Consider the following 27,911-nt stretch of genomic DNA (forward strand, 5'->3'; position numbering starts at 1 on the left):
CACTTGAGCCATATAATTTTTTGGACATAATAGCTGTTCAATGAATGTCTGGAAAATAAAACACATTGAAATGCAGGGTTTTATGAGTCCTTATTATATTTACCTCCAACTTTGCCATCTGTACACAGAAATCTTAGTTACTTGATTTTAAGGTAGCATGGTTTAGTTTTGGGATTCAAACTACATGTGGATGTGATGGATTAATTGTAACCCAGCAGCACTGGATTACAATTAACATCCTATTTATAAGAAAAATTGTAGAAAAATATAACCTGCAGAAGTGGAGTCAAGGATTTAGCAATCTGGGGCCATTTAATGTAAGAACAATGGTACTGAAGGGTATCACTGAAGCAACAGGGCTATGAAATAAATGATAGTTTTAACGATGACCATGAAACATCAATAAAAACTGTGAATGGTCCACATTATTTCCCATTTAATAAGGCTGGATAATATGTTGTTGTTGTTGTTTTGTTTGTTTGTTTTTACTTTAAGAGATTAAGGTTTTTTTAAGAATGTGGTGACAAAAGGAACAATTTTTAATTAAATGGAAGGTTTGCCTATGCAGAGCATCTCATTTTCCCACAAAACCACATATATGAAATACCATTGTGACAATTTTGCCATTCACCTAGCAAAACAGAGAATTTGTATTCTAGTGAAAAGAAGAAATAGCGTAGAAACATTCTTTCATGGCAGATCTGTGATTTTGTCACGAAGGAGGCAACAGGCAGCTGGCAGTACAGAAATCTCTTCCAGGAAGAACATTCTGCCAGTCTTGGGAAGAACGTCCTTCCGTGTTGAAAGAAGGATTCTATTCTTTATACTGTTTCCTAGAACAGCTAGGAAACAGTTCTTGTAGCTTTTCTAGGAAACAGTATACAAGAACTATACTGTATACTGTTCTCGCTATTTCCTAGACAGCAGGTGACCAGGGGGTATGGAGTGGTTGCACAAGAGAAGATGCTAAATGAGACTGAGTGACAATAGACTTGTTAGTCTTACCAATGGTCTCAGCTAGTTCTCTATTCTATGTCTGCCTGGAAAGTGCTACTTTACACACAGTAAGGGAACTTAAAAAGGTACTAAGTTGATGGGCTCAAAAACACACATACATACACTCCTCTAATGTCTTGCTCACCTTCACTAGAACTGTTTTCAGGAGCCAAGGATCATGGCAATGTCATAAAAAGAGAGCATAACTGGAGATAACATATTGGGTTTCTACTGCTGCATAACAAATTAACACAAACTTAGTGGCTTAAAATAATACAAATGTATTATCTTTGGGTTGTGGGTCAAGACTCCAGACAGGCTTGGCTGGGTTTACCGCTGGAGACTCTCAGGAAGAATCCACTTCTAAACTCATTCAGATTGTTGCTGGAAGTTATTTCCCTGTGGCTATAGAATGAAGGTCCCTGTTTCCTCACTGGCTGCCAGCCAAAGTCCATTCTCTACTCATTCCACCTGCTTTTTTTCCCATGTGATCCCTTCCAACTTAAAAACAGTGACACTTTAGGTCCTTCTCACACTTTGAATCTCTCTCTCTTCTTACTCTGCCATGCAGGAGAAAGCTTTCTTGTTTTAAGGGCTCATGTTATTATTTGGGCCCACCTTGAAAATCTTGGGTAGTCTATCTTAGGGTCAACCATGCCACATAACATAGTATATTCAATAAAGTGCAATCTGACCATACTCATAGTTTCCTGGGCTAAGGGCAGTATGCATCTTTGGAAGGCCATTTTAGAAATTTCACCAATGTTTTGGCATTTCAGTATTAAACTTCCATAAAAGATACAGATATGTTTAATTTTACTGTATGACAAAGAATAATATTTAAAGGTGTTTTTAGTTGTTTTTTTTTTGTTTGTTTGTTTGTTTGTTTTTTTTTTTGTCATGAAGCAGAGGAAAGGGAGAGAGAAGAGAAAGGAGAGAAAATTAAGAGAGTAAAATCAAGTTTCTTCTGAAAGAAAGGTAAGGAACATAAAATATGTCTTTCTGGGATTCCAGATAAAGGATAAAATATGTAAGACTCCTGTAGAGAACTGTCAGTTTAAAAAGCTAGACTGAACTTATGTTTATCTCTGTGCCCTCTCCCTCTATACTCCACTGAAATTATTTAAAAGAAAAAAAATTTTTAGGATGTCCCTGGAACCACAGTGGAAGGGACGGCCATCTTGCCAGCGCAACCCAACGGAAAGCCCCAAGCGACGCGCGTGACCTGGTGCGAAAAAAGCCACCCCCCCAAATGCTGCAGCTTAAAAACCCCACCCTACCACACCTGGGCGTGACTTCCCTGACTCCTCTCTCTCTCCCCCTGAGTCACGGAACCTCGCCAGAGACGTTAGTTCCCAATAAAGCCTTTGACTGCTAAAATTTTTTAGCTTCTGACTCTTATCTTTACCCTGCCCTACGCCTGACTTTAACAAAAATAAATAAAAATGGTGCAAAACATGGGCATAAACGGTGTAAACTAACAAATACAAAGAAGGCAAGGGAGAAGTATTGACAACAGAGGTCAATGAAGTTTTGGAAGATGGAAAACAGGTTCATGAAATTGACTTAGCCAAGCAGACAATATTTAAATCCAGATGCCACTAGAAGAGGATAAAGACCAGGAGAGGCCAATTCACTGTATATTATTTAATTAAAAAGTAGAGAGCACTCCATTTCTCTCCCACCATAAGAAGTTGATTGCTTTTTGAAAGCTGGTAGTACTCCCCTTGAAAACTAAATGCTCAGCATGGTCTCAATTTGTTGAAATGCATACAAACCCATTAAGTTAACAAGAGTGAACCTCTCAACATTCTTGGTGCTTTTCACTGAAAGGCAAGTGTCCCTATACTGATTCTTCTGTCTCAAGGTCAGTTCATTAGCTTGTCAATGGCTCTCCAGTGAGTTCAATGGAAGTCCCAACTGACACTGATCAAAGTTGAAAGAAACAGGGCTGGCCTGAGGCTTCCACAAGGCTTCAGGGTTGTTTAGCATATTGTGCAATTCTTAGGACCAGGGGAAACCTTGTTAATTTTCATTCAGTCCCTTAGGACAAGGCATTTCTCATTCTGCAGAGATTTATTCAGATATACTCAAGAAGCTGCTTTTCCTTATCTTCAGAAGATTTGCTTTTTACCTTATGTTTGGAAACTCTCTCTTAAAATACCAGGGGGACAGAGAGAGATGGAGAAATGGAACACATCCCAACAGAAAATCGATGCTATAATATACATGTTCAGCAGTTTCTTATTAAATCAGAAATATCGGAGTCAAAAGTGAAAACATAATGGCTATGATGGATGGTGGGCCATAAAGGTGATATCTGAAGCTGTCTCGCTTCTCCATAACAGAATGATATCCCCCACATAGATGTGTGTGTACCTGAACTTGTGCTGGTTCCACTTTCTTGGCTGGGCTTCCTCTGCTATACCTCCAATGCTTCTACTCTGACTTTTTTCTCTCCTTCTAGTTAAAGGCTCAATATTCACTGAGTCTTTTTTTATACATAATACAAAAATCAGTTGTTTGGGGATGATGACCTGTTAGAAAAGCTAAGAATTGTAAAATCTAAATAGAATTAAGCAGTGGACTGGACTTTTTCCTCTCTAGTCACCTACATATAATATATTTGTTAGAACTTGGTGGGATCTAAATGAAATTGGGCTAAAGGAAAAATGATTAAACATAAGCTAAGATGCATTGGCAATTTTTTTTCAGATTACCATGCATTATGTTATAATGACATTGATAACATGGTGAAGGTTTGGTGGTTGGTAAAAATATCTAAGATTTAATAGATTCTGAACAATCACTTAACTAAGAGTATCTTTTAATTCTATAACAATTCATAAAGCCCTTCAAGTTTTCTTTTCATATCTCCCATATATATTAATGTGCTGTCCAGAAGAGGAACAACCATTTATACTGTAAGTCAGGTGAAATATGATACAAAAACACTAGCTAAGCTTTCATTTGGATATGTTGCTCTGTATATAAAAAGGCTATCAATGTATTAGATATGCCTAATGATGTGATGGTGTCTCTTTTTTGTTTTTGTTCTTATTTTATAGCAAATCCCACATCCACTGAAGATGATATGTGGAAGTAACTAACATCCCTTAAATATCAATTGTTTATTTATTAGCATTACCACAAATAAGATGAAAAAGCAGTAATAACAGAGTAATCTAAAAGAATACGAATGTTCTAAAATCTCATTGAATAAGAAAAATCAGAATCTAAATAATTTTATCAATTTCAGGGACCTAATATCAACTGAATTTGTGCATGGGTTTGAGCTTATTTTTCCAGTGATGGTGACAAGCTTATAGGGAATATCTATGTTGCTCACCTCTAACCCTCTATAACCAGCAGCAGTCATTTGTGAGATGGTTAGTATTATCTATATTTCTTAAGCATTACAACAAGTTCATCATGTCTCTCAGTCTAGGGTATCATTTTTAGTTCTTTTGCATCTGCTAAAAACTGGAGCTTGGGACTCTAAAAGCCTTGACCCTGTGACAGATATCTTAGATGCACTTGGGCTGGTCACTTTATCCTTTAACTAACAGAAACTATAACATTGAGAGTAATTTACACTTGTTTTCCCTTATTGTGCACTTCCCATGCTTCTTCATTTACTAAGCTCAGAAAAACATTCAGGTATATTTATGTCTGAAATGTCTGTTGAATAGAAATCTGGTGGAGGACTCCAAAATAAAAGCATTTAGAGTAAGTATAACATAGCACAAAGGATGTTGCAGATCTTACACAGCTCTGTGTCATAAACATAGTTGACAACAGTGATATTCCTGCCTCATACAATTTAACAAAGGCATCCTTTTCATGGCTTTATAATCCTAGGTTAAATAAGACCCAATCAGGGTCACTGAATTAGCCTAGTAAGCTCCTAGTCATCCTTCAAAACTTTCCTAAATAGAAGTCTTTTCCCCAGTCCCTATAAGAATTATCATCACCCTCCTCAGGATTCAAGTTTTAGCTTATAGCTCTTTGGAATTATGATAGGTAGTGCTTTTGTCCCTCAAGGCAAAGATCGTATCTGTTTCACCTTAGCAATCCAGGAATCCAGCCTACTACTTAAATTCATTACATGTACATTCTTTCAATAAATGAATGAACAAATAAACTGAAAACAGTTGTTTTAGAAAAATTTCTTCCTTCAGGCTTTTCACTTTAAGGTACTGAAATATAACATCTTCAACAATCCAAAATATAGAATACTCATAAGAACACAGACTTAATTTAAAAAAGTCTTAATTGAGAATTTATGTCTATAAATGACTCTCTGAGTTTTTATTCTTATCTTCAGAAGCAAACAGATTATGTGACTCAGTGGAAGTAGATTAACATTTGCAATACACACGCTAGAGATCAGCCCTTGTTTAGATGTTTTTATAATTAGTACTTACCCATAGCCAGTGATTCCCTTTGACTGAGTTACCAGTAAGGCACCAATAGTTGTATTCAGAACATTCTCTAGTACTCCGGTTTGTTGAGCAGTGATAATCTGGTGAGCCAAATTCTGTAATTTCTTACTTGATAAAGATGAAATCAGTCCAGTGCTCCTTATTGTTGCCAGGTCACCAATTTCAATGACTACTACTTTTGAGATGGTTTCCATAGTAGTTGGTGGCGGGATCCTATATGAGCTCGTTTCCATCATGAGAGGTCTACGTTGACCAACTCTGTAATGACTGGCACAAGTCACAGTTGGGCAATTGAGCTTTCTCTTTGCTTTATTGTCAGCAATGGCCTTTAAGGTTGCTTCACTGCCAGGCATCTCATGAATAAATCTGATTTGGTTTTGGCTAACTTGCAAGAAGTCAGTTAGTCTTTCAAGGATAAGGATTTCCCAGCCTTTTTCTAGGACTGGAAATATCACAGTGAAGGCCAAATGAATGGAAACACCTGAGCGTATTTCAATAGGCTCTTGTCCTTGTAGGACAACATACAAGAGGTTATCCAAGATACTGAAATAGTTGGAACCAGAAGACTCATCCAGCAATGAGGAAGTTGATTGAACCAGAACAGGTGGAATGAAACTTTCCCCTATGAAAACACGGGGGCTCTGGAGTTCATGGTAGAATATAGCTAAGAGAAGCTTGGAGGTATTTTTGTTCCCCGACAGAAGAAAACGCAAAACTTGGGGAGTCTGATCCACAAAGCACACCTTGGTGATTTCCCTGATGGGTAAAATGGAATAGAAACTAGATACAGACCCTAAAGTAGAACAAGGGGTATTGGCACTTACACTACTAAAGGTGTCAACAAAACCATTAGTAACAGATACAACTGGATATAACTTCTGCATTGTCCAAGTGGCATCAGCATTGTCAAGAATTAAGATCACCTGGTCAGTTTGCTTGCAGATGTAGCCTTGTATGAAGGGTTGGTATGTGCATTTCTGTTCTTCTCTAAATGTACCTATAAAATAAAGGAAAATAAGTGATGTATAAACTACAATCTCTCAAAGATAATTTGTAATCCATTACTTTTATTATCATCTGTAACCTCATGAAACATTTATTGAACTTTTAAGTGTGTTAGATACTGACTATGCAAAGCAGTCTGGGTAAAATATGAAAGGGTAAAATATGTTACATCGCCTGTATTATTTAAAGGTAATAATGGACATAATAGCTAGGTGAAAAAAGAATTGAATAAGTAAAATTATTAAGGAAAAGGAATAATCACTAAGGCCTCCATAGTGGGAAAAGGATAGGGGAGATGGGCATAGTAATATTTGAGTCAATGAAAAAAAAGGTAGATTGAGGGGGCTGGAAAAGAGATTTTATAGAGATATATTAAAATTGAAGAGATATACTGAGTCCAGATTGTGAAAGAGTTTGGATTTCAGACTATATAATTTTCTCATTCTCTTTTTTTCCAAACATTAAGAGTAAAAACAATACAAAAGGAAAAGAAGAAAGTAGCAATTTGGGGAGTCCTGACATTAAATAGAGCCCAAGTTGAGGATTATTGGGGCTAATCAAGACATTTAGACAAACAGCGTTGTCCATTATTCCCATAATTCCTTTCATTTTTTTAAAAAGTAGACTCCATGCCTAACATGGGACTCGAACTCACAACCCCAAGATTAAGAGTTGTATGCTCTACTGACTGAGCCAGCCAGTCACCCCATATTCCCACCATTCCTAATCCACTTGTCTCTGAACCATGAGTAATTCTTATTCTGAATCTACAGGGATAGTTTAACTTCTAACAAACAGAATTCCTTCAATTTAAAAGCAATATTCAAAAAATTATCTTGTGTTATTTTCAAGATATTTTAATTTTCCTTCAAGTGCAATGTCATCAATTTAGCCTAAGTATTGGAGCAAAAAAAATCTAATTATTATTAATGGAGGGTGTACTACATTTGGGCATGATACCTCCTCCATATCATACCTTCCATGTGATATATGCCAAAGCTGCCTATGATATTAATAAATTTAATTACCTAAGTGTTGCTTTAGGAGGAGGCCACATTGCATACTTGTGCCTCAACAATAATAGCGACAGTAGTAAAAATATGAGTCAATATTTCAAACTGAATAATGAAATTCTAGCATATCAAAATTTGTGTGATTAAGTGCTTATATTACAAAAGAATTGTGTAAAAGCAATATCTTAATGTTCTGCCTTACAAATACAAATTTAGCAAACAAGTAAAGCAAATCCAGAGTAATGAGGAGAAAGGAAATAATAAATATAACAACAGAAGTCAGTGAAATAGAAAAGAGAGAAACAAAGAAACAAAAACATAGAAAGTAAACAAAGCTAAAATTTCGTTCTTGGAAAACATCAACAAATTAGTTAACCACCACCACCCCCCCCAACCCTCCGCTAGACTGATCAAGATAAAAAGAAAGAAGGGTGCCTGGGTAGCTCAGTCAGTCAAAAGTCCAACTCTTGATTTTGGCTCAGGCCATGATCACACAGTTCATGAGATCAAGCCCTGTGTTGACTCTGCATTGACAGTAAGGAGTCTGCTTAGAATTCTCTCTCTGCCGCTCCCCTGTTCACACTTGCTTTCTCTCTCTCTCTCTCTCTCTCTCTCTCTCTCTCTGAAAATAAACAAATAAACTTAAAAAAAAAAGATAAAAGAAATCATAAATCACCAATTTCAGGGAGGAAAGGATTATTACTACAGACCCTACAGACAAAGGTTCAGACTATTACAAACTTCATGCCAACAAATTCAGCAACTAAGAGGAAACAGACAAATAGAAAACAGACACATGATAAAACAGAAAATTCAAGTTGCTCTAATTTTCTTAAGTAAATTGAGTTTACTAAATTGACTACTAAGTTATTAATTTAGAGATTTAATTATCAAATATAAAAGAATGGTCACTTTTACATAATATGTTTTCTCCCTGTGGTCATATAATATGGAAACACTAATGTTAAATCACGAATTGTTTTCAAACGCATCACACCAGTCTGAAGGGAATTAATTGCTTGATCTTAACAGACATGGAAATTGTGCCCTGAGATTCTGATACAATGGTCTCTACTATAGATACATCATTTTCAAATAAGATAGTTAGGTAGACTTACCTCATGAAAAACCCTTCAATCACACTAGTTCCCCTTTTCTAGACTTTACAAATTTTTTTCCTTGTTTTAGCACATTTTTTTCCAGTCATGTTGATTCCTGTTGATTAATCATTCACCTTTCCATTCAGTTTTATAGATCTCTAATTTTGTTCTCCCTTCTTTTGATTCAGGAGATATATTGTCTTTTAAAGTCATCTCTACAGATCGCTAAATTTTTGGAAGTGGCCCTAAATAAAATAATCACTCTCTTAGTTGAAATGATTCTCAATCATTCTCTGATATTAGCTATATGTAGTTTGATAAATTATATACACTTAGTAGGCATCAGTGTCCTTAAGGGGTTATTTCTCAAGACCAGGGACTATATCTCCTATTTAAATTACCACAGGGCTTAACACCCTAACTCAAACACAGTAGATGCTTCTTAATATGTGTTAGTTGATTGATGTGTAAGAACTCTTATTTTTCAAATATGTTTTATCTATTCTTGCCAGGTATCTAGTTATAAGATTATTAGTCTATAGCTTGAATACATTTTAAACCAACATATAACAATAATAACTAAATATACTACAAAAAAAATATTGTGAGAATTGCCCCCTGAGTTGGTGCTAATACATGAGATAGCTGAATACTTTGAGAAATCCATCTATTTTCACATGAAACCTTAAGATTGAAATTATGACTGATTATATTTATATTAATTTTCTTATGTTCCTAAATTACATTGATTTGACCCTAAAAGAATTCTGTTGTGACAAAGCATTTTTTTCTTGACTAATTCATTTAATAAATACAGATGGAGAAACTTGAGGTTTTATTTATTTCTATTCCTGATGTCAGGTGCCTTCCAAAGCTAAAATTAAAAAAAAATGGGATGATTTATAATGTAATTCAAATATTCTTTTATATAATAAGGTATAGGAGCTATACTAGTAGAATGCACACCTTCAAAGTAGTCCTGTGATAGAGTTCTTTTCATTCATTTATTTATTTTTATTTATGACTCCGAGAAGCTAGTCCACTAGAAGGCTGGACTCCCAAGCCATCTCTACCCTCAGCATCCAAAGCTCCCTATTCCCTTTTTCAGCAATGACATTGAAGGGAGCAGAATATGATAAACAACCTATGTTGCAGGTGAGACCTTAAGAGGAAAAATAGGAAGGAGAAAAGAAGGGTTTGAATAGGAAGGATAAGAGAAGGTTTGAATGCACAAGTTCCAGAAAGCACAATCTGTGCTTAATGTCTGTGTTGCAAAGCACATATACACACTGGAGGATCTAGGACTCAGGCCCACGAACAAGCTCAGGAATAAGATGAGAGAAGTCACTGTCAAATTTTCATAATCTGTTGGAATTTTGTATGAGTTAGATTATGAACCCCAGAAACCCAGGCAAGAAGTTTAATAAACATTTGCTGAATTCCTTTTGCATGCTTAATCTGTTAACAGGAAGAAGATTTTGTCACTATGTCACCTCTCTCTTCACTGTTAGGAGTGAGTTACCTTGTCATTATTAAGCACTGTGATGTGATTAAAGATTAAATGCCAGGCACATGTGGCTACTCAGATATGCAGGAATTATTTGTTTATTTAAACTTAGTTATCTTTCTTATTCAGATTAACTAGTGCAATGCCAATTATATGCATTGTGCCTATTCCTAATGTCTTTCTTTTTTATATTTTGAAACTGTGTGTGAATATTTTACTTTAAAAGGAACACATGCTTTCTGATGTCTGAGACATTTGATTGGAGACTTAACACTATGACCTCCATGAAGTCAAATTACTATTTCCTAAGTAAAAAAAAATTCATGAAGCATTGGTTATTATAAAATATTATCTCTATGCTTTCCTTCCAATACCCCCATAAAATGGAAGACATACCTGTTTGATCCAATTTCAGTATAAAGATTTAAATTATTTGTTTCAGTTCTTCTTGACAAAATATAAAACAAACAGGACACTTTTTTCTCCAAAATCAAATACCCTACAATTTTTGCTATCCTATGAATAACAATATAGAAACCTATAATAAATAATGTATTAATGGGGAGACTTCATGGCTCAGTCAGTTGTGTGTCTGACTTGATTTCAGCTCAGGTCATGACTAGGGACATGGGATTGAACACTGCATTGGGCTCTATGCTAAGCATTGAACCTGGTTGGGTTTCATGTTTGTTCTCATTTTCTCTCTCTCTCTCTCTCTCCCTCCCCTCCCCCCCTCTCACCCCCACTGCCCCTCTTCCCCACTCATGCTCGTTATCTCCCTTTCTCTAAAATAATAATAATAATAATAATAATAATAATAATAATAACGTATTAATTATATTTCAAGGCCTTGCAGCTTAGGAAAGAGTGATTTCTAGCCCACATGTCTCAGAAATCAGAGCTGAGTTTGTTTGACAGTAGCAGGAGAAAGATGATTGGGATGTGATTGCCCCAACTCTTTGTAAAGGAAATAAAGCTACACACAAATAACAATTACCCACTGAGAAAATAAATTATTTACATGGTGGATAAATTATTATAGTTAAGTAGAAAATTTTTCTTTCTTAAGGAAGTTAAAACAGACAAAACCAAAACCACAACAATTCCACTAAACCATTATATAGTCATCTCTGGTAGCAAAGGCTCACTTCTAGTAGGAATTTCTGCCTTAGAGTTGTGACAGTAAGGATTCTATACAAAGGAAGTGCCTTATGCAAGCTTTAAGGTGGGTTCTTTTAAAATGATACTTAATTTTATTGAATTACATCAATCTAGCATTCAAGATGAGATTGTGAAAAGCAGCTAGTGCATAACTATGATAATTCAGAGCTTCATAACATGTACTATGAACTTGTGTTTAGACTTGTATTTAGACCCTAGCTGAAATTCTGCAGATTAATAGAGAACCCATAAAAAGGGAGAGACTGGTATTGGGGAAAACGGAAGAATGACAGAGTAAACTTGAGAAGCTAAGGGAGAACAGTGTCCCAAGCCTTTTAAAAACACGTGGGATATGGTAGGTCAAAAGACTCCATGTCTTCTGGAGCAGAAAGACAGACAGAAAGTGTGCAGATAGAGATGGAAGACTGAAAGCACTCATCGGCTGGGACACGTGAGGCAAGACAAGGTCATCAACTGGAAGTGTGAGGATGTATATTGGGGGCTGGGGATGTGTGAAGAGAGGATGGGTAGAATACTTGCAGATTGAGAAAATTTGAAATGGTCATTGCAAGAGGGGTGAACCCAGTCTTTCTGTATTTTAGTGCTTGTACAATAAGTGAATGCTATTTAAAATGAGAAATAGGGGCGCCTGGGTGGCTCAGTCAGTTAAGCATCCGATTTCAGTTCAGGTCATGATCTCGCGGTTTGTGGGTTCGAGCCCCGCGTCGGGCTCTGTACAGACAGTTCAGATTCTGTGTCTCCTTCTCTCTCTGCCCCTCCCATGCTCATGCTCTGTCTCTCTCTGTCTCTCAATAATAAATAAACGTTAAAAAAAATTAAAATGAGAAATGTAAACCTCAGAAGTACTATAAACATGATAAAATCTAGGGAAAATTAATATTATTAACTAATTACCCAGCATATCACAGTATTACTTTTTTCTATTTTTTGGTTGCACACTTATGTGTTGCTTTTTAAAATGACAACAATGTTGTAATATCTTCTACAGGAGGATAGAAAGGTAATTCAGTCTTGCCTTTAACCTGGAAGATTGACATTTATTTTCTATCACTAGTAGTTCAGAAAAGTTACTTTTAGCTTCACAACTAATGATTGGTAATGCATCAATGTTTAGAGTTATTGTCAAATGTGGGAAATTCCTTACAAAGTTTTTGTCATGTAGGAGAGCTGTAATACCTGGATAAATTTTTATAGAGTAACTTTTGTGGCATTGTCATTCAAAAACATACTTCTCTACTTCTCACTTTCTTCTCATGCCTTAGAATACATTCATAACACATGAGACCTAGGGGCTGGCTCCCATGTGTCACAGCATGGGTGAGTTGACATAAGTGGCTAGTAAGAACTTTATATGGAAGTGAATTGGGGATGCCTGGGTGGCTCACTCAGTTGAGTGTCCAACTCTTGGTTTTGGCTAGAGAGCACTAGCTGCAGAGAGGGGCAGAGGGAGAGAGAATCCTAAGTAGGCTCCACACTCAGCTCAGAGACCTACACAGAGCTCGATTCCACAACCCTGGGATCATGACCTGAGCCAAAATCAAGAGTTGGACTCTCAAACAACTGAGCCTCCCAGGCACCCCCAGGAAGTCAAATTTCCATCTGCATCAACTAGCCTAGGATTATCAAACAATAACCTTTGAAACAATCAGCCCCAAACAGTTAGCATTTGATTAATAACTACTGACTTCCCTAATTATCTTCCCCATTTCCAACTTAGCACCAAATGAAGAAAGCCAAATACGTGTCTCTAATTAATCACATAAGAATCCCCATTTCTAATTAGCCTGCCTCCAACTTCACTGTGCCAACAACAGCATCCAATCACCATATACCTGAAGTCTTCCTTTTTTTTCGACCATAAAGCTTTCTCACTCTCTGCCTTTAAGTCTCTGCCAAATGCAAGTGATGAGAGCTAACTCCCTTGCAATAGAAAACTAAGAATAAATAGCCTTTGCTTATTCTCATTTGGGTAGTCTATATTTCCACAAAAGTCAAGGTTTTGGATGAGTTACTCACCTTGATAAGAGTGGTTGCAGAGTTAAAATGGAGAAGGAAACTGTGAACTATTTTCCATGGCTTTCAGGATGAAAAACAGTGCCTACTATGTGAAATAACACACATATCAAGTAGGGAGAGCAGGTAATGAGTCTAATGACATCAGCCTCAGAGAAGCAGGGTTTTTTTACTTAGTGTTAAAGAGCACTCCATGAAAATGTAAAAGTTTGTTGACTCCAGTTTCAGAGTTCCACACAGTACCAGGAGCAAGATTTGGAGAAAGAGAGTCAAAGGTTGGGTAAGCCTATGAAAGAATCAGGAAAGAGATGTGTATTCTGGAGATGTAGATTGTGGTGTTGACTGAAGCAAGAAGGGATGCTATGCAAAATATTTTGTACCCTGATACTCTCTAAGGTGGTGTGGAAGTTGGTAAGTATCAGATGGGTCCTATAGATTTCACAGCATGTCAGTGGGGGACTCTGGTTACTACTTAAATAAGTCTCAGGTACCTAGATGGTGAAGACCCAGGGTTGTTTCAACTAATATAAAATGGTTGCTCAGGAGAGCTTCAGGTACAGAAATATCTGACAGGAAGTCCACAGACTAATGGAAATGGTACCTGGAAGGGGGACAGGATGGAATAGGGATTAGAATGGCAGAGAAGACTTATTACTTCACTACAAAGATGCCCTCAAGCCCTAAGGTTGGTGGCCCTTCTTCTCTATTATTTCTTTCCTTCCTTCTTCCTTCCTTCCTTTCTCTTTCCCTTCCTTCCTCCTTTACTAAAATTTCCTCACAGCACGTTTTATTACCCCTAGTTCATAGACAGAAAAAATGACTCACAATTTTGCCTCACATAATTACTTAGTAATAGTAATGAGGAAAAGGGGGAAGAGAAAAGCACACTTGTAGACTTCTACCTATGCTTCTGGAAAAATTAAACATAATCCAAATGACTTCATTTTGGCTTGTATTTAGATGCAAGGTCAGCTGTGATGAGTAATACTAGTAGATAAGTGCTGTAATCATCAGGAATTCTCTCTACACAGTCTTGTGAAAGCAACTCACCGAGAGGTTTCAGTTACTTGTCATATCACATACTTGGTGAGAGTCCATTTGCTTTTGTATACTGCCACTTGGGCTTTTTAACATTTTAGCATACGATCCCTGAAGTCTAAACATATAGCTACAGGGGCACCTAGGTGGCTCAGTTGGTTAAGCATCTGACTTAAGTTCAGGTTGTGATCTCATGGCTTGGGAGTTCAAGACCTACATAAGGCTCAGCACTGACAGTATGGAGTCTGCTTCAGATTCTCTGTCTCCCTCTCTCTCTCTGCCCCTCCCCCCACTCACACACTCTCTCTCAAATATAAATATTTAAAATAAAATAAAATCATATAGCCACAAATTTAACAAATCACGTCTAAAGACCGTAACATTGATTATGCAGTTTTATAGCCAAACTTGGAAACCTGGTGTTCATAAATAAGAAATTTTATTTTTATTTCTCCAGCCATTAGCAATGATTAAGAGACTGGGTGGTTTATCAGTATCTTTCCATCCACATTCCTATGTCATCTTCAGAGTTAATCAATTCTAGTATTTTAATTTTGATGTGAGGCAAAAATAAAGCACAGGTAAGCAATGCCTTGGGGTCCCAGAGCTGCTAAGCGAGTGTAGTTCTTAATCGTAGCAGAGAATACACACTAACCACTTAAGAGAGGTGTGCACAAAGCCAGTAGATATCATCATGCACTGTCCCGGCCACAGCTGACAAAAGCCCATGGTGACAGTCTACCTTCCCTTCTAAATAGCATTTCATCATTTCTTCCTCTGGATTTCTTTCCCTCTTGGTTCCCTCAGTTGGGGAAGGTTTAGTTTTAAGTAATGATCATCCTTCTCACTTGTTTCTGTCTTTTCTTTTCCCACCTCTCCAAATGGCCTTATCTGCCAGTCACAATTTTTGTGGTCTGCAATTCTGATCACTTTTAAATGAAACCCATGCTGGCTTTGGTAATCATAATGTCATTTACAATTTACCACTAAACACATTTATTCAGTTAGTAGCACACTGGAGAAAGAGAACTCCATATGAACTCACCGTGAAAGGCCTAATCTGATTATTTCCTCATGAAAATCCAGGCAGGGGTGCTTGTAAGAGGGGCTGAGAGGAGACGGGGAAAAAAGCAAGGTCTGGCCACAGCTGACTTTCATAATCAATGGGAATAGATAAGTGGCACAGCCTGTCAGGGGCGGCCACCCAGTCACCCCAGGGCATTCTTCTCAAAAAGGCAAGAGTGGACAGGACTTAATAAATGCTGAGTGACCAGTGAGTATTGGTTTGGCATATGCTATTGCATTCAAGGTGGACAAGCACAGTGATAAAGTCCAGAAGCTCTTCTGTAAGTGAGGGAAATTAGATTAAGCAGGTTGTATTTGTGTGTGCATGTGTGCACATGAGCCCTTGCTTTGTGTATACTTTAACATTCTAAAATATCCTAGACATACACTATGCTCCATCCACCTTTCTCTAGATTGGAAACCACAGACCTAAACCATAGACCTAAACACCAGGAAAGGAAGTGAGTTAGTTATGTCCGGTGATGGAGGGGAAAGAGGAAGGGGTGTGTGTGTGTGTGTGTGTGTGTGTGTGTGTGTGTGTATGTGTGTGTGTGTGTGTGTGCGCTCAGGTTGCTTCCAAGGTTCTAACAAATATTAACTTTGTGTCAATATTTGTCCTTCCTGTCGTGAAATGAGGATTTTCCACCTCATTTCACATTTGAAAAGAAAATATGCCAAAGGGGTCGTCTTTGCTAGGAAAAAAAATTAAAAGAAAAGGAAAAAAAGAAACAACTTCTATCTTTTATTTAGAAAAATGGGTCAGAAGGAAAGAAAAAAAGTATTTTTAAAATAAATGTTTTGACTCAAAGGCACATAAAATCCTTCCATCTTCCCCTTTCAACAAAAGGGAAAAATTTATATGTTTAAAATTGAATGAAATACATCAACATTAATGATTTTTTTCCTCGAGGTTAACATCACCATTTCCCTCAATAATTTTTTTAGCCATTTTGTGATAGATTTCCCAATTTGTGGTACAGTAAAGTATAGGAGATTTTGACAAAAACAAAATATATAATCATTCTCTTATTTTCAAGAAACGAAAAGAAATCATTTACAATTCTTTTCTGTCAAACAACATTTACACCTCATTATTTCTAATTTAACAAATATATATGGCCACAGATCAAATAAAGTGTAGACAGGTTGAATTTATCCCCATTTATATATGTTATTGTAGACCCTCAGGCTATGAAGAGTGAAACTCCAAAATCTCAAAGCTGTGTTCCTAACTAAATACACGGAGAGTAACTGAAATCTTGGAAAGAAGTATTTAAAAAAGTATTTTGTTCATACTAGAAATAATAGACAAAATTGTCCACTTTTTTAGAATGGGGAATTCTAGTTAAACGTTTAAAAAAAACTTCAAAAAATAATGGCTGTGTGTTATATTTACATGGTGAACTTAGAATGGTGTCTTTATGCATCATAGATTCAATGTAGATGACAGAAACATAAGCTTGCTAATTTGGAGTCTAGAATTAGAGGTATGTAAAGTCTATTGAGTGACCACAATATGGTGTACTAGTCAGTATAAAAGAGATAAGGTAGATATGCTTGCACATACACTCATTGACACAGATAGTATTACAAGAAAATGTAATTTGAGAAACTTAAAGTTCATTAAATTAAAAAATTGGTGTATTTAGAATTCAGACCTAGGAGCTTCAAAATTAAGGTATTTCCATGTTGTCTTTCATAATTTGTTGAACAGTGGTGCTTAGGAACATAGTCTCCCCTGACATCATTCTAACTGAAAAAGCATTCTTGTTAGAATGGTGATTGGTATAGTGAAGTGGCTTCCAATCCATGGGAGTTATGAGGGGGTGGAAAAGAGAAATCCAAGTGCGGAGATAGCAGTATAGGACTATAGGACTACAGATACTGCACAGGAGGGGTGCCTGAGTGGCTCAGTCAGTTTAAGCGTCTGACTTCAGCTCAGGTCATGATCTCGCAGTCCCTGAGTTTGAGCCCCATGTCAGGCTCTGTGCTGATAGCTCAGAGCCTGGAGCCTGCTTCAGATTCTGTGTCTCCTTCTCTCTGCCCTTCCTCTGCTTGCTCTTTGTCTCTCTCCCTCAAAAATAAGTAAATGTTTAAAAAAAATACTGCACAGGAACAGCAAGCTGGAAGCTGTTAGAGGACAAATACATATCTCTGCAGGCATAATGGGAAGATGGACTTCAGGGACTACAGATTATACTAGGATTTGCCACAACTTCATGAACAATCTCACCAGAGTTCTTGAACCTGTGTCTATTTTCAATAGGAATACATTTCCAATCTAATCTGAGAAAAATAGAAAACTATATAAAACCAACCATTACATGAAGGAAGGGTGCCTGTAAGGCTTTCTGTGAAAGGTCTTTCTGTCTTTATTAAGTTCTTTTGATGAGTATTTCCAAATACTTGTTTTCTTTTTATACAGGGGTGACTTTGAGGGGAAAAATGATCAGGAGATTAAGTGATAAAATGGCAATGAAGATGAGGGAAGAGCATCAGATTCATATCAAATAGACCCTTCTTCTGAATCAATCATTTTTAAATTAAAAAAAAAAAGTTGTATTGATAAAGTCCATACAAATTTCAGAAGACTATTTTGTATTACTTTACCATATTGAAATGTCATGTATATTTTGGTTAAAATAAGTGGCTTAGAAAATGTTTTTGTATCTTTGTTATGTGTTGTATTATGATTTGCCCTGCAAACACCAGTGGGCATGTATGGTCTCAATTATGACTTTTATTCTTTGAATACTACATTGAAAACAGCCAAAGCAAATGCAAGGGTTAAGAGATCAGGTTTTCTAGCCAGAGAGATTGTCATTGGACTTCCTAGCTGCAAAACCACAGTCAAGTTACTTATCCATTGACTCAGTTAACTCATTTATAAAAGGGATTGAAAATAACACCCAATCCATAGGCAGATGGACAGGAATAAATGAGATGATATATGTGCAGAGTCGATAACAAACACATGTTAATAAATATAAGCTGCTACATTAACCATAATCAAACAAGGAGTATTTTTAAAGATAGTTTGCACTCTTCTTTTATGGCACTATCCTTATCTCAAACTATTAACATTTGCCTTGTAGTCTGAAACCACATCTAGAGGTGTTGCAAGCATTCATGATGAACAGTGTTGAAAAGATACAAGTTACAGGTGAATAAAATGCTAAAATGTAGACATACTATCTAAAATTTTAGAAAATATGTGCAGAAAGAAATACACGCACACACACACATACATGTCTCTAAGTAAGATATCTATTTTTTTCCAGCAATAAAGACATCAATAAAAACCTGCAAAATTGAAGATGGTTTCAACCCTTTAATCTAATCTTAACTTTCCCCTTATTCTTTTGGAAATACTCTCCACCTCTCTCCCCCTTTCTCTCCACCCTCGGATTTCTTTTTTGCTAGCAAACCTTGCCTGCCATCTTTGAACAAAGTGATGTTCATGGTTAGATTACAGGCAGGGGCAGCCAACAGCATTCTTTACAAATAGAGGCTGAGCACACTCTTTCCCCAGAATGATAAACCTATCACCTCTCCCGCCCTCAGTTTGAAGCGGCAGCAGTAATTCTGTTGGATGCCAAAACTAAAATCAATGTGCCTGTGCCATGCCCAGCTCTGAGCTGTGGCTGTAATGAGATTTGAATGGGAAGCCCCGGACACAATAAATCTGCGCCATATGTGACCATTTCCTGTGTCAGTTCCTTTCTCATAACCAGTGGAGACTTTTTTCCCCTCTCATGACCCCACACCATGACTCTGAAATCTTTCATGGCTGCTTATGGGCCTCGGGCTTTTTACAGCAGTTGTATAAATAAATGAATTTGACAGCAAACATCATAACAGTTAGCAGTAATGTGTGTTTGCCACAAGTGCCTATACTACTCACTGGAGAAATGGCAGAGGAAACAGCTTGTTTTGTTACCTAAACAAAAGTAGTTTCGTTTGACAAGTGCTGAAAGAATTAGTCAAATAAACTTGAAATCCACTAGGACTGTTTCTGCCAATTCTCCCTGCCAGTGAAATGTTCCCAGCTCCTCTGTGCCCATGACTCACAAGAGATAAATTTCCCTCTTTTATTCTGAGATAAAGATCTGGGCTGGGAATACAAAACCTTTGCCTGATATTTTATATTAATCTCCTTTGCAAGGCAAGACTGTCATTTAGGGGAACTCAGGTACAGCAAAGAGTTTCCAAAGGAACTTGTGGTAGACAGACCAAGGAAGATAGTTCAGGTAGGTAGGAGGGGAGGTGACAGTAATGACCCACCCCACTGATTACCTGTTGAAAGCAAATTGGAGGTTATGAGAGTTTCCTTTTCCTTCACATTTCCTACATTCAAGAAACAAAAATCTCTACACCAGAAAGTTGCTAAAAGAAAGCAACTTCATTTTCCCTGTATCTCCACAGTCCCAGGAAAATGAAGTTGCCTATACTGGGGGAATTTGTGGTCAATTTAGATAAGCACAAAAAAGCATAGATTTTTCTCAGTCATATGGATTGGTTGTCTATAAGTCCTTAAATTTTTCTACTCCTCTATGGGAATTTCAATAACTTCTCCATTGTTCCAGCTGTGAAAGAAAGATGTTATAGCTTAGTGATTATTGCTATGGACTCTAGTCCCAACTGCTTAGGTTCAAATCCCAGGTCTGCTACTGACTCTCTGTGTGATTTCAGGCAAGTAACTTACATTCCCCCTGTGCTTCAGTTTTCTCTTTTGCAAAGTAGGATGAAAAATGGTATGGTATCAAGCTCATAAGGTGGCTGTGTCAAGTGTATTTTAAAGGGCTCAGGACACAAAGGATAAATGAGGACATTATGCTAAGTGAAACAAGCCAGTTTAAAAAAATAAATACTGCATGATAATACTTATATTTGTAATAGTCAAACTCATAGAAGCAGAGAATAGAATGGTGGTTGCCAGAGGCTAGAGAAAAAAGGCTCAGAACAGTGGCTGAGACATAATAAGTGTTGTCGTTGTTATTATTATTCCAAACAAAGAAACTTGGATCATGGTCTGTTTAAAAACACTAGAGTTCTTCCCTAGGATAGCTTGATGTTGGCAGCTGATCTGGTAAATAAAATTAAAAATGTTGGTGAGAAAACCATAAGAGCACCTTCACTGAAGTCAATTACAATTAGTTGCAAGATATAGTATATCATTATTTAAATAAAAATATCATCTGGACCTTGAAAATATTTTTTACATGTAGGTTATTTTCATTCTTTTTTAAAGTAGTACTCTTTGTCATGGTCAAGTAACTGTTACCTCTAGAATCTTCTTATACTCAACAAAAGTATCACTGATTAGGGGAATAAAAATTGAGAGTTGTTCCCAACTAACAGATCTTAGACAGAATCTACATTCTTCTCTCTGTTTCTATCTTTTTTAAATTTACGTATTAAAATGGCTCAATAAAGTGTTTTGCTTATGTGATTATATGCAAGAAAGCACCTTAATATTTTAGAAGATATAGATTATAATCAATATAATAGAAATATTTCAATATAGAGAGAGCCTACTACCTACACAATAAATTCCTAATGTCTCTGTCTTAACTGACTGACAAATCCATTTAAATATTCATTTTTCCATATCTAGTCAACTATTTCTATGGAGAAAGTCAGAAACATTATTAAATGGAACTGTTTAAAAATAAACAGACTCTTTAAGCTTTGCTCTTAGAGCAGTGCCTAAAAATGAAAAGAAGTGTGTCAGCTGAAGGTAAGGAACCATGTGACTTTATAAAACAATGATGAGCCAGGAGCAGGCACAGTAGGCTTTGGTTTTGATTTGCCAGGGTGGGTTTTGCTAGAAAACCAAATACATAAAGTGACATCATCCTATGGTAAAACAGCTTTAATTGAGACTCCTTTTACAGTAAAATAAATTGAAAATCTCATTTTACCATTGATTCCTGTGTACAGGCCACAATACTACATCTAGGAAACACCTCTGAAACTGGTCTATGAGAGAATAACTTTGTGCTCTAGGAGCTTTACTGTTGAGGACAGTCATCTGACAAAATGTTTCCCTTTGCTACATCTAAATCCTTTTCCAAGATCTGCTCCTAGGAAGCATATTCTGATTCACCTTAGGAATCACAAAGGTGAAGAGCACATGAAATGGATAACTGAAGCTATTCACACTCCACATGGCCACCAAGGATGAATAAACACAAAGCAGAGCCATGTCCCCTTTGATTGGCCACTTCTACTGACTCTCAATTAGCAAAAGAATACTACCACCTTGTAAAGTCTGTTTTGCTGAGTTAAAGAGAAAACTGAGAAGGTAGAGAAATTCTAAAAGACCAGTAGGCTTAATCAAGCATTGTGCAACTGTGAAAATAACCTCTCATCTATTTCTTCATCATTTCCTGGATATAGGTATGAACACCTATACAGGCTAGGCTTATCTCAGGAAGTGACAGGCTTGTATTTTCCCATCCTCTTGTGGTTGAGTAGAATCATCATTCAGTCATCTATCATTGAGCAGAGGTAACAAGTGTCTCTTTGGGGCCATAAAATTTAACTGAAAGAGTTTGCAAACTATAGGCCATAGGTCAAGTCCAGCCCACTGGCTACTGTAAATAAAGTTTTATTGGAACACAGCCCATATTACAAACTATTGTAAACTCTGCTTTTGCACTGCAATAGCAGAGTTGAGTAATTGTGACAGAAACTCTATGGACTTGAAGGTGAAATTGGAAATGCTTACTGTCTAGCCCTTTACAGAAAATGTATGTCAATCCCTACTCTAAGAGTTCTAAGTCTGTCTCTGAGGCAGTGAGCAGCAAAGTACAAGATGAAGGCTTATCTCAGCCTAGGTCCCTGCCAACCAGAGATAGACAAGAGTAAGCAACAAATAGACCTTTGTTGTTTTAAGCTATTGAGATTTGCAAGTTGTGCATTATGGCATCCTAACCTACCTTACTCTGATGGATATAGCATCCTTACAATTCTCATGTGTATCTTTTTCTCTGCACATACATAATATATCCTGCTTTAGGGAAGGGAACAAAAAGCATAAGAGGACTTTGTTTTTCTTTTTCTTTTCTTTTTTTTTTTTTTTCTTGTCCTCAGGAGACAGGATGAGGACATGAAATGTTTGAGCTCTCAGTCAACATTTGGACTGGAATTTTTCCCTTCCTAAAGCTTATCCCAATATATGTCTCATTTAATACCTGAGAATCCATCTTCTCTGTTAAAGCTCTTTGAAAATTTGTCCCACAAATCTCTACAAACCTGCTTTCTTTGCCATGGCAATATAAAGATGAAATTTCCTAAATATATTGCACACAGAAGGTTGTTGAAGTAATTAGGGGAAAAGATTTCCATAAGCCCAGAATTGGCATGCTGAAGTCTTTCAGAATGAGCTCCTGCATTTGGGCTTTGGCAGTTCTAATATGGGTGGAAAATGCATAGAGCTGGCTATACTTGCTTATTTTGCTATGTTCAGATCTTCTCCTTTGAGGAAAAAGAAACAGGTCCATTTTTTGGCAGAAAACTATGTGATCTCTTTCAACCTCACAGAAGAGCAAGCTAACTGGAGAGCCTGACACTGATACTGCTTTTTGGAAGCAGGAAGTGATGGAGGCCATAATGACAGCATCATGTTCCCAGTGTCAGCCATCAAAGGGAGAGCCAAGGGAAATCTTGTCAAGATAAGTGCTGTGATCTGATGGATAGGGACACTAGTTTGAAGATGGCAATTCCAATTTATTTTCTTCTTACTCCTGGTGACCTCTGACAACAAACAGACTACCATGCACCTCAGTTTCCTCATCATACAATAGAAAGCCATATACATGGATATTTACATACAGAGAGATTGCATAAAAGTTAACTGCACTAATATTTAGGAAATACTACAGGGAAAAGTGAATTGAAAGCGGAGGCAGCCACTCAAGCAATCTGCTCGCTGAAGGCAATAGATATGAGCCAGGAGGGAGAGCGGATGGCAAACATGATTGGATTAACCTGCTACTGTTCAGTCATGTGAATAAATAATTTGTAAGGAGACTTTCAATTAAGATGCTGGGCCAGGGGCTCCCAGGTAAGCCACTTCCAAGTCATCTCTCAAGTTCAGTGGCTTCCCTTAAAACTGGTACAATGAAATTCAGCAAGGTGAAAGGGTTTTAAGGACATTTGGAAACTCAACTTTTAGGCACAAAACATAGCCGTATTACTGAGGTGCACAATTGGTACCAACATTCAGACAAAATGGCTTATTTATAGCAAAGGTTGTACACAAACTGGGAGGCAAAGTAGTGGCTGGAGATGTAAAAACAGATACTGCAAAACATATCTACAGATGCCAACAAACACTATATACAGATTCAACTTGGGAAAGAATAACTGATTGGGGCGCCTGGGTGGCTACGTCGGTTAAGCGTCTGACTTCGGCTCAGGTCATGATCTCACGGTTCATGGGTACAAGCCCCGCATCGGGCTCTGTACTGACAGCTCAGAGCCTGAAGCCTGCTTCAGATTCTGTGTCCTCCCTTCTCTCTGCCCCATCCCTACTTGTGCTCTGTCTCTCTCTGTCTTTCAAAAATGAATAAACATTAAAAAAAAAAAAGAATGGTTTAAAAAAAAAAGAATAACTGATTAAGCAAAATTTTAGTTATGCTCAACCATATATAAGATTTAAAAGTTTTTAACAGCTATGTACTATGGTTTATATGCAGGGATACTTCACAATGAGTATCAATTGGATGAAGTCTGGTATAGAATCAGGAAGGCAACAGTGATCCAGTGAGTTATCATTTTTAATCTTTGTAAATTCAGGGGGTGGTGGTGATGAGAAAAAACAGGAAATGAGTATCATTTTCTAGTTTCTTCATTGTATAGTTCTGACATATTAAGCGCTGATTTAACACTATGTTTTGAGCATTTACCATTATCCTGATTGTGACTTAGACCCTGGGAATATGTAGTTAAAAATAAAAGGAAAATCACAATGCTTGTCTTCATGGAACGTACTTAGAGTCAAGTTTCTAGTTTTAAAAAAAATGCCTTGTTTTCAGATAGTGAACTCAAGAGAAACCTGAGTACAGATATCTGCCTTATTCATCTTAGTATGTCTTGCTCCTGTCTCAGTGCCTAGTACAGTCAAAGGGAAGAAACATCAACATTTTATGAGTGGGTCCTATGCACCAGGTACTGTGAGAGCCATTCAACGTGTCTTATTTTACTTAGTCATCACACCCAGCTGTGGTGTGTTTTTATCGCTTCTATTTTCCAAATAAGGAAACCGGACTTGAAGCTGGACATAAAGGACCCTCAAATGGCAGAGCCAGAGTAGAAGCAGCCTAGATCTCAGAATCATCACCAGGAGCACAACTGCCAGGGGAGCCACCTAGCCTTCTTTAGGCTGAGATGTGAGTGAAAAAAAATTTGTTTTTTCCTTTTGTTGAACAGAGATTTGGGCATTATCTGCTAACTGGAGTTAATTACTCTGTGTCACACAATATCCATGTTTTATATGAATAAAGAAATGAATAAGTACACAGATATAAAGAACAAACAAGGCTAAGGTCCCAGTTGGTTTAGAAGAGGTATTAACAGGAAAGGCTGGATATCCTGACTTTCTGACCTAGACTATACTTATCATTTAAGGAAACTCCATTTAGGGAGAGTATTGTTGCCCTCTCTTCAAAGTTCACTGAGAACTGGCTACAGATGAGTTTGCCCTCTAGGTGATCACTAGATGGCCAGCTCAAAACTAATTTGGGTAGCCCTTAAAGACAGTGAAAATTCAAAGTTACCCTAAGTTCTGGAAGACAAGAATACAAACAGCATGCCAGGAAAGAAAGTCAGAAGCTATAAGCACCTGGTTTAAACTTTGAAGAAAGAGTGGCAAAAGGTCAAGAGCCTATTTATAATTCCTTAGGGATAGCTCATGTGCTTTCTATTGGACCTGCTCTGTGTCAAAGGCCAATTTCCATCCAGCACAATACACTAAGTTAGTTATATGAATATTATTTTAAGAGAAATTCACACACTGAGTCAAAAGCAAAATTAGACCACATCCATCATTGGGGACTTTTATCATTCCAGCAACTACAAAATTCTTTTTGCTTGGAATTAAGGCTGATTTCTCCTGAAATGTAGGATTTTCCAGATAAAACTAGCCACCAGTCTTTCAAGAATGGTTTTACAGGTTAATAGAGGCTGCCTCCTGAGAAAAACTATACCCCATCATGCATCTGGCCAATTCTTTGGTGCCATTCAAATTGTTAGGGGTAAGAGTGGGAGAATTCCTTCCATATCCTCTGAGACGATCATTTTATGCCCCAAAGCTTCAACCTCATTATTCTTATCTTAGAGCATAATTACAATGTTATTATTGGTCATAAAGTTAACCAGATTTTCCTCTCTTTTCTTTTCCTCTTCAACATTTGACTCCATGACCTCCCTCCGCAGAAAAGTCTATGGACTGATTATATGGGAAGAATAGAAGTATTTCCTTTTATTTGTTTAAAATTTTCCCATTGTCAATTTCATTGAGGGCATACTTGCTCTCATATTATGAAACAAGGTAAAGAAAAAATAAAAGAATTTTTACTGCTCCTATAAAATGTGAAAATTTTCACTGCTGTATCTCAGTGCTTCTAAGAGTCTTTACTTTTATTACCTCACCACACAGATCCTGTTCCGCATTTCTATCAACCTGTGGTACATGGTTCACATTATGACCCAAGATCCTTTGCCAATGACTCCCCTGTACTTTGTGCAACTATTCTCCCCTAACTATTCTCCAAAGTAACTTCTTTCTTCTAGCTAACATCAATGGCAGAAAGGTTTTATTTCAAGGGCTGGTGGCAGTGGCTGCCAAAGTACTGTCCTAGAAAGGATTATGAAGTCATGTAAGGACTCAGTAGAAATGTGCAATGATGAATTAGTCTACTGGGGTGAGGGGTGGTAATATATAGCGGAGTCTCAACAAACTTGCTGTCAGGACAAATGTCACTATATCCGCTATGCAAACACCTCTTATGTGTTACGTGAGCTCTCCTTGTTCACATACCCAAATTTCTAGCCAGAGTCCAATATCCAGAATTCTATCCAAATGCTATCCACCAATCCACATCTGATACTTTTTAATATTCTAAAAAGATTTTTCTAACATTCCTCCTGTGCTGATCTCTGGCTCCCTAAATTTATTCCATAATTTGCTATAATGTTGAAAGTCATGATCACTGGCTGACAAGCCCCATTATACAATTTACTCGAAAATTCAAAGTGTTGTTCCAGATAGATGGCAGCTTTGGCTGACAACACCTAAATCTTACCTCATCTGAATTTAGGAAGGCATTAGAGATTCAAGGTAAAATGTCTTTTGAACCACTGATTTATGCTCTCCTTGTAAGAAAGGATAATTGCCCTTTTACTTTGTATGTTCAGGGAATTAGACCTGGTAATCTTTAGAAACACATAAAAGCTGGACTTCTTTGCAAAGAATCAGAGTGCCTTACAACACAGAATTTTCTGCTACTTCTTTTGGTCACTCTTCTCAGACCATTCACCCCATCTGGGGCCGCTACCAGTGCATATGTCTCCACTCTTCTTCCAGATAATCATGTGGCTCATTTCCACAATTCTTTCCACTTAGCTCATGTTTCCTCCTCAGTGACGTTCACCTCGATCAGCCTATCCACATGCATGTTCTCATTGTCTCTTACAACGCTCTACATTTAAAAATTTTGTCCATAGCATTTATCACTTTCCAACCTGGTAGATAATCTACTTATTTGTTATAGGTGTCGCTTAGTATCTCTCTCCTCTAAAATGTAAGCTCCATAAGGACAGGGATCTTTGTCTAGTTATACACTTATATAACCCAAGTAACTAGAAGAGTACCAGAGACACAGTCCACACTCAATAAATACTGAATGTTCATGATCTGTTCATTTGTAACTGAATTTCCTTTTCACATAGAAGATATATATTTAAACTCTATAAGTAAATCTTCCTAAAAATATTTTCTAAGAATGACTGAGTGTCAAGGCTACCATATCTTTCTGGTGTCAGTATTTTCTCAAATACTTTATTTTCCTTTGGTTTTCAGAAAAGCAGATGTTCTTAGCTTCCTGAAATTCTAATACCACAACTGAAGACATAAGATATCTCATTGTAAAAAGTGAATGAGAAGGAGAGGGACAAACAGAAACAAGGAAGAAGCAGATGAAAGTATTTCCAGTGCTTCCTCCACAGAGAGGAATGAATTATACACGAGGCAAGAAGGTCACTAAGTTAGGTGTATGATTTCATCAGATTGCCTGAACTGCAACAAGATTTCAACAAGAATTAGAAGGTAAAAGAAGAAAAAAATTTTTTAATTTTTTTAATGTTTATTCATTTTTGAGGGAGAGAGATAGAGTGCAAGCAGGGGAGGAGCAGAGAAGAGGGAAACACAGAATCTGAAGCAGGCTCCAGGCTCTGAGCTGTCAGCACAGAGCCCGATGCGGGGCTCAAACCCACAAACCATAAGATCCTGATGTGAGTGGAAGTCGGACTCCTAACTGAC

General features: G+C 37.1%; 1 protein-coding gene and 1 long non-coding RNA gene across 2 annotated transcripts in view; one reads left to right on the top strand and one right to left on the bottom strand.

Moving 5' to 3' along the window:
• The window catches only part of PKHD1 (PKHD1 ciliary IPT domain containing fibrocystin/polyductin), a 479,232-nt gene that overhangs the window by 56,683 nt on the left and 394,638 nt on the right, over window positions 1–27,911 (bottom strand). Inside the window, exon 60 of the mRNA XM_078446999.2 lies at window positions 5,424–6,438. Coding sequence (XP_078303125.2) covers window positions 5,424–6,438 — 1,015 coding nt within the window. The remainder of the gene's footprint in view (window positions 1–5,423; window positions 6,439–27,911) is intronic.
• On the top strand, window positions 1,900–19,106 carry LOC144616386 (uncharacterized). The gene is made up of 3 exons (XR_013555651.2): window positions 1,900–1,974; window positions 4,065–4,098; window positions 17,790–19,106. It is a non-coding gene; the product is annotated as an uncharacterized LOC144616386 (long non-coding RNA).

Source organism: Panthera onca, chromosome B2 (genome assembly GCF_046562875.1).
Source record: "Panthera onca isolate mPanOnc1 chromosome B2, mPanOnc1 haplotype 2, whole genome shotgun sequence".
Lineage (NCBI taxonomy): Eukaryota > Metazoa > Chordata > Mammalia > Carnivora > Felidae > Panthera > Panthera onca.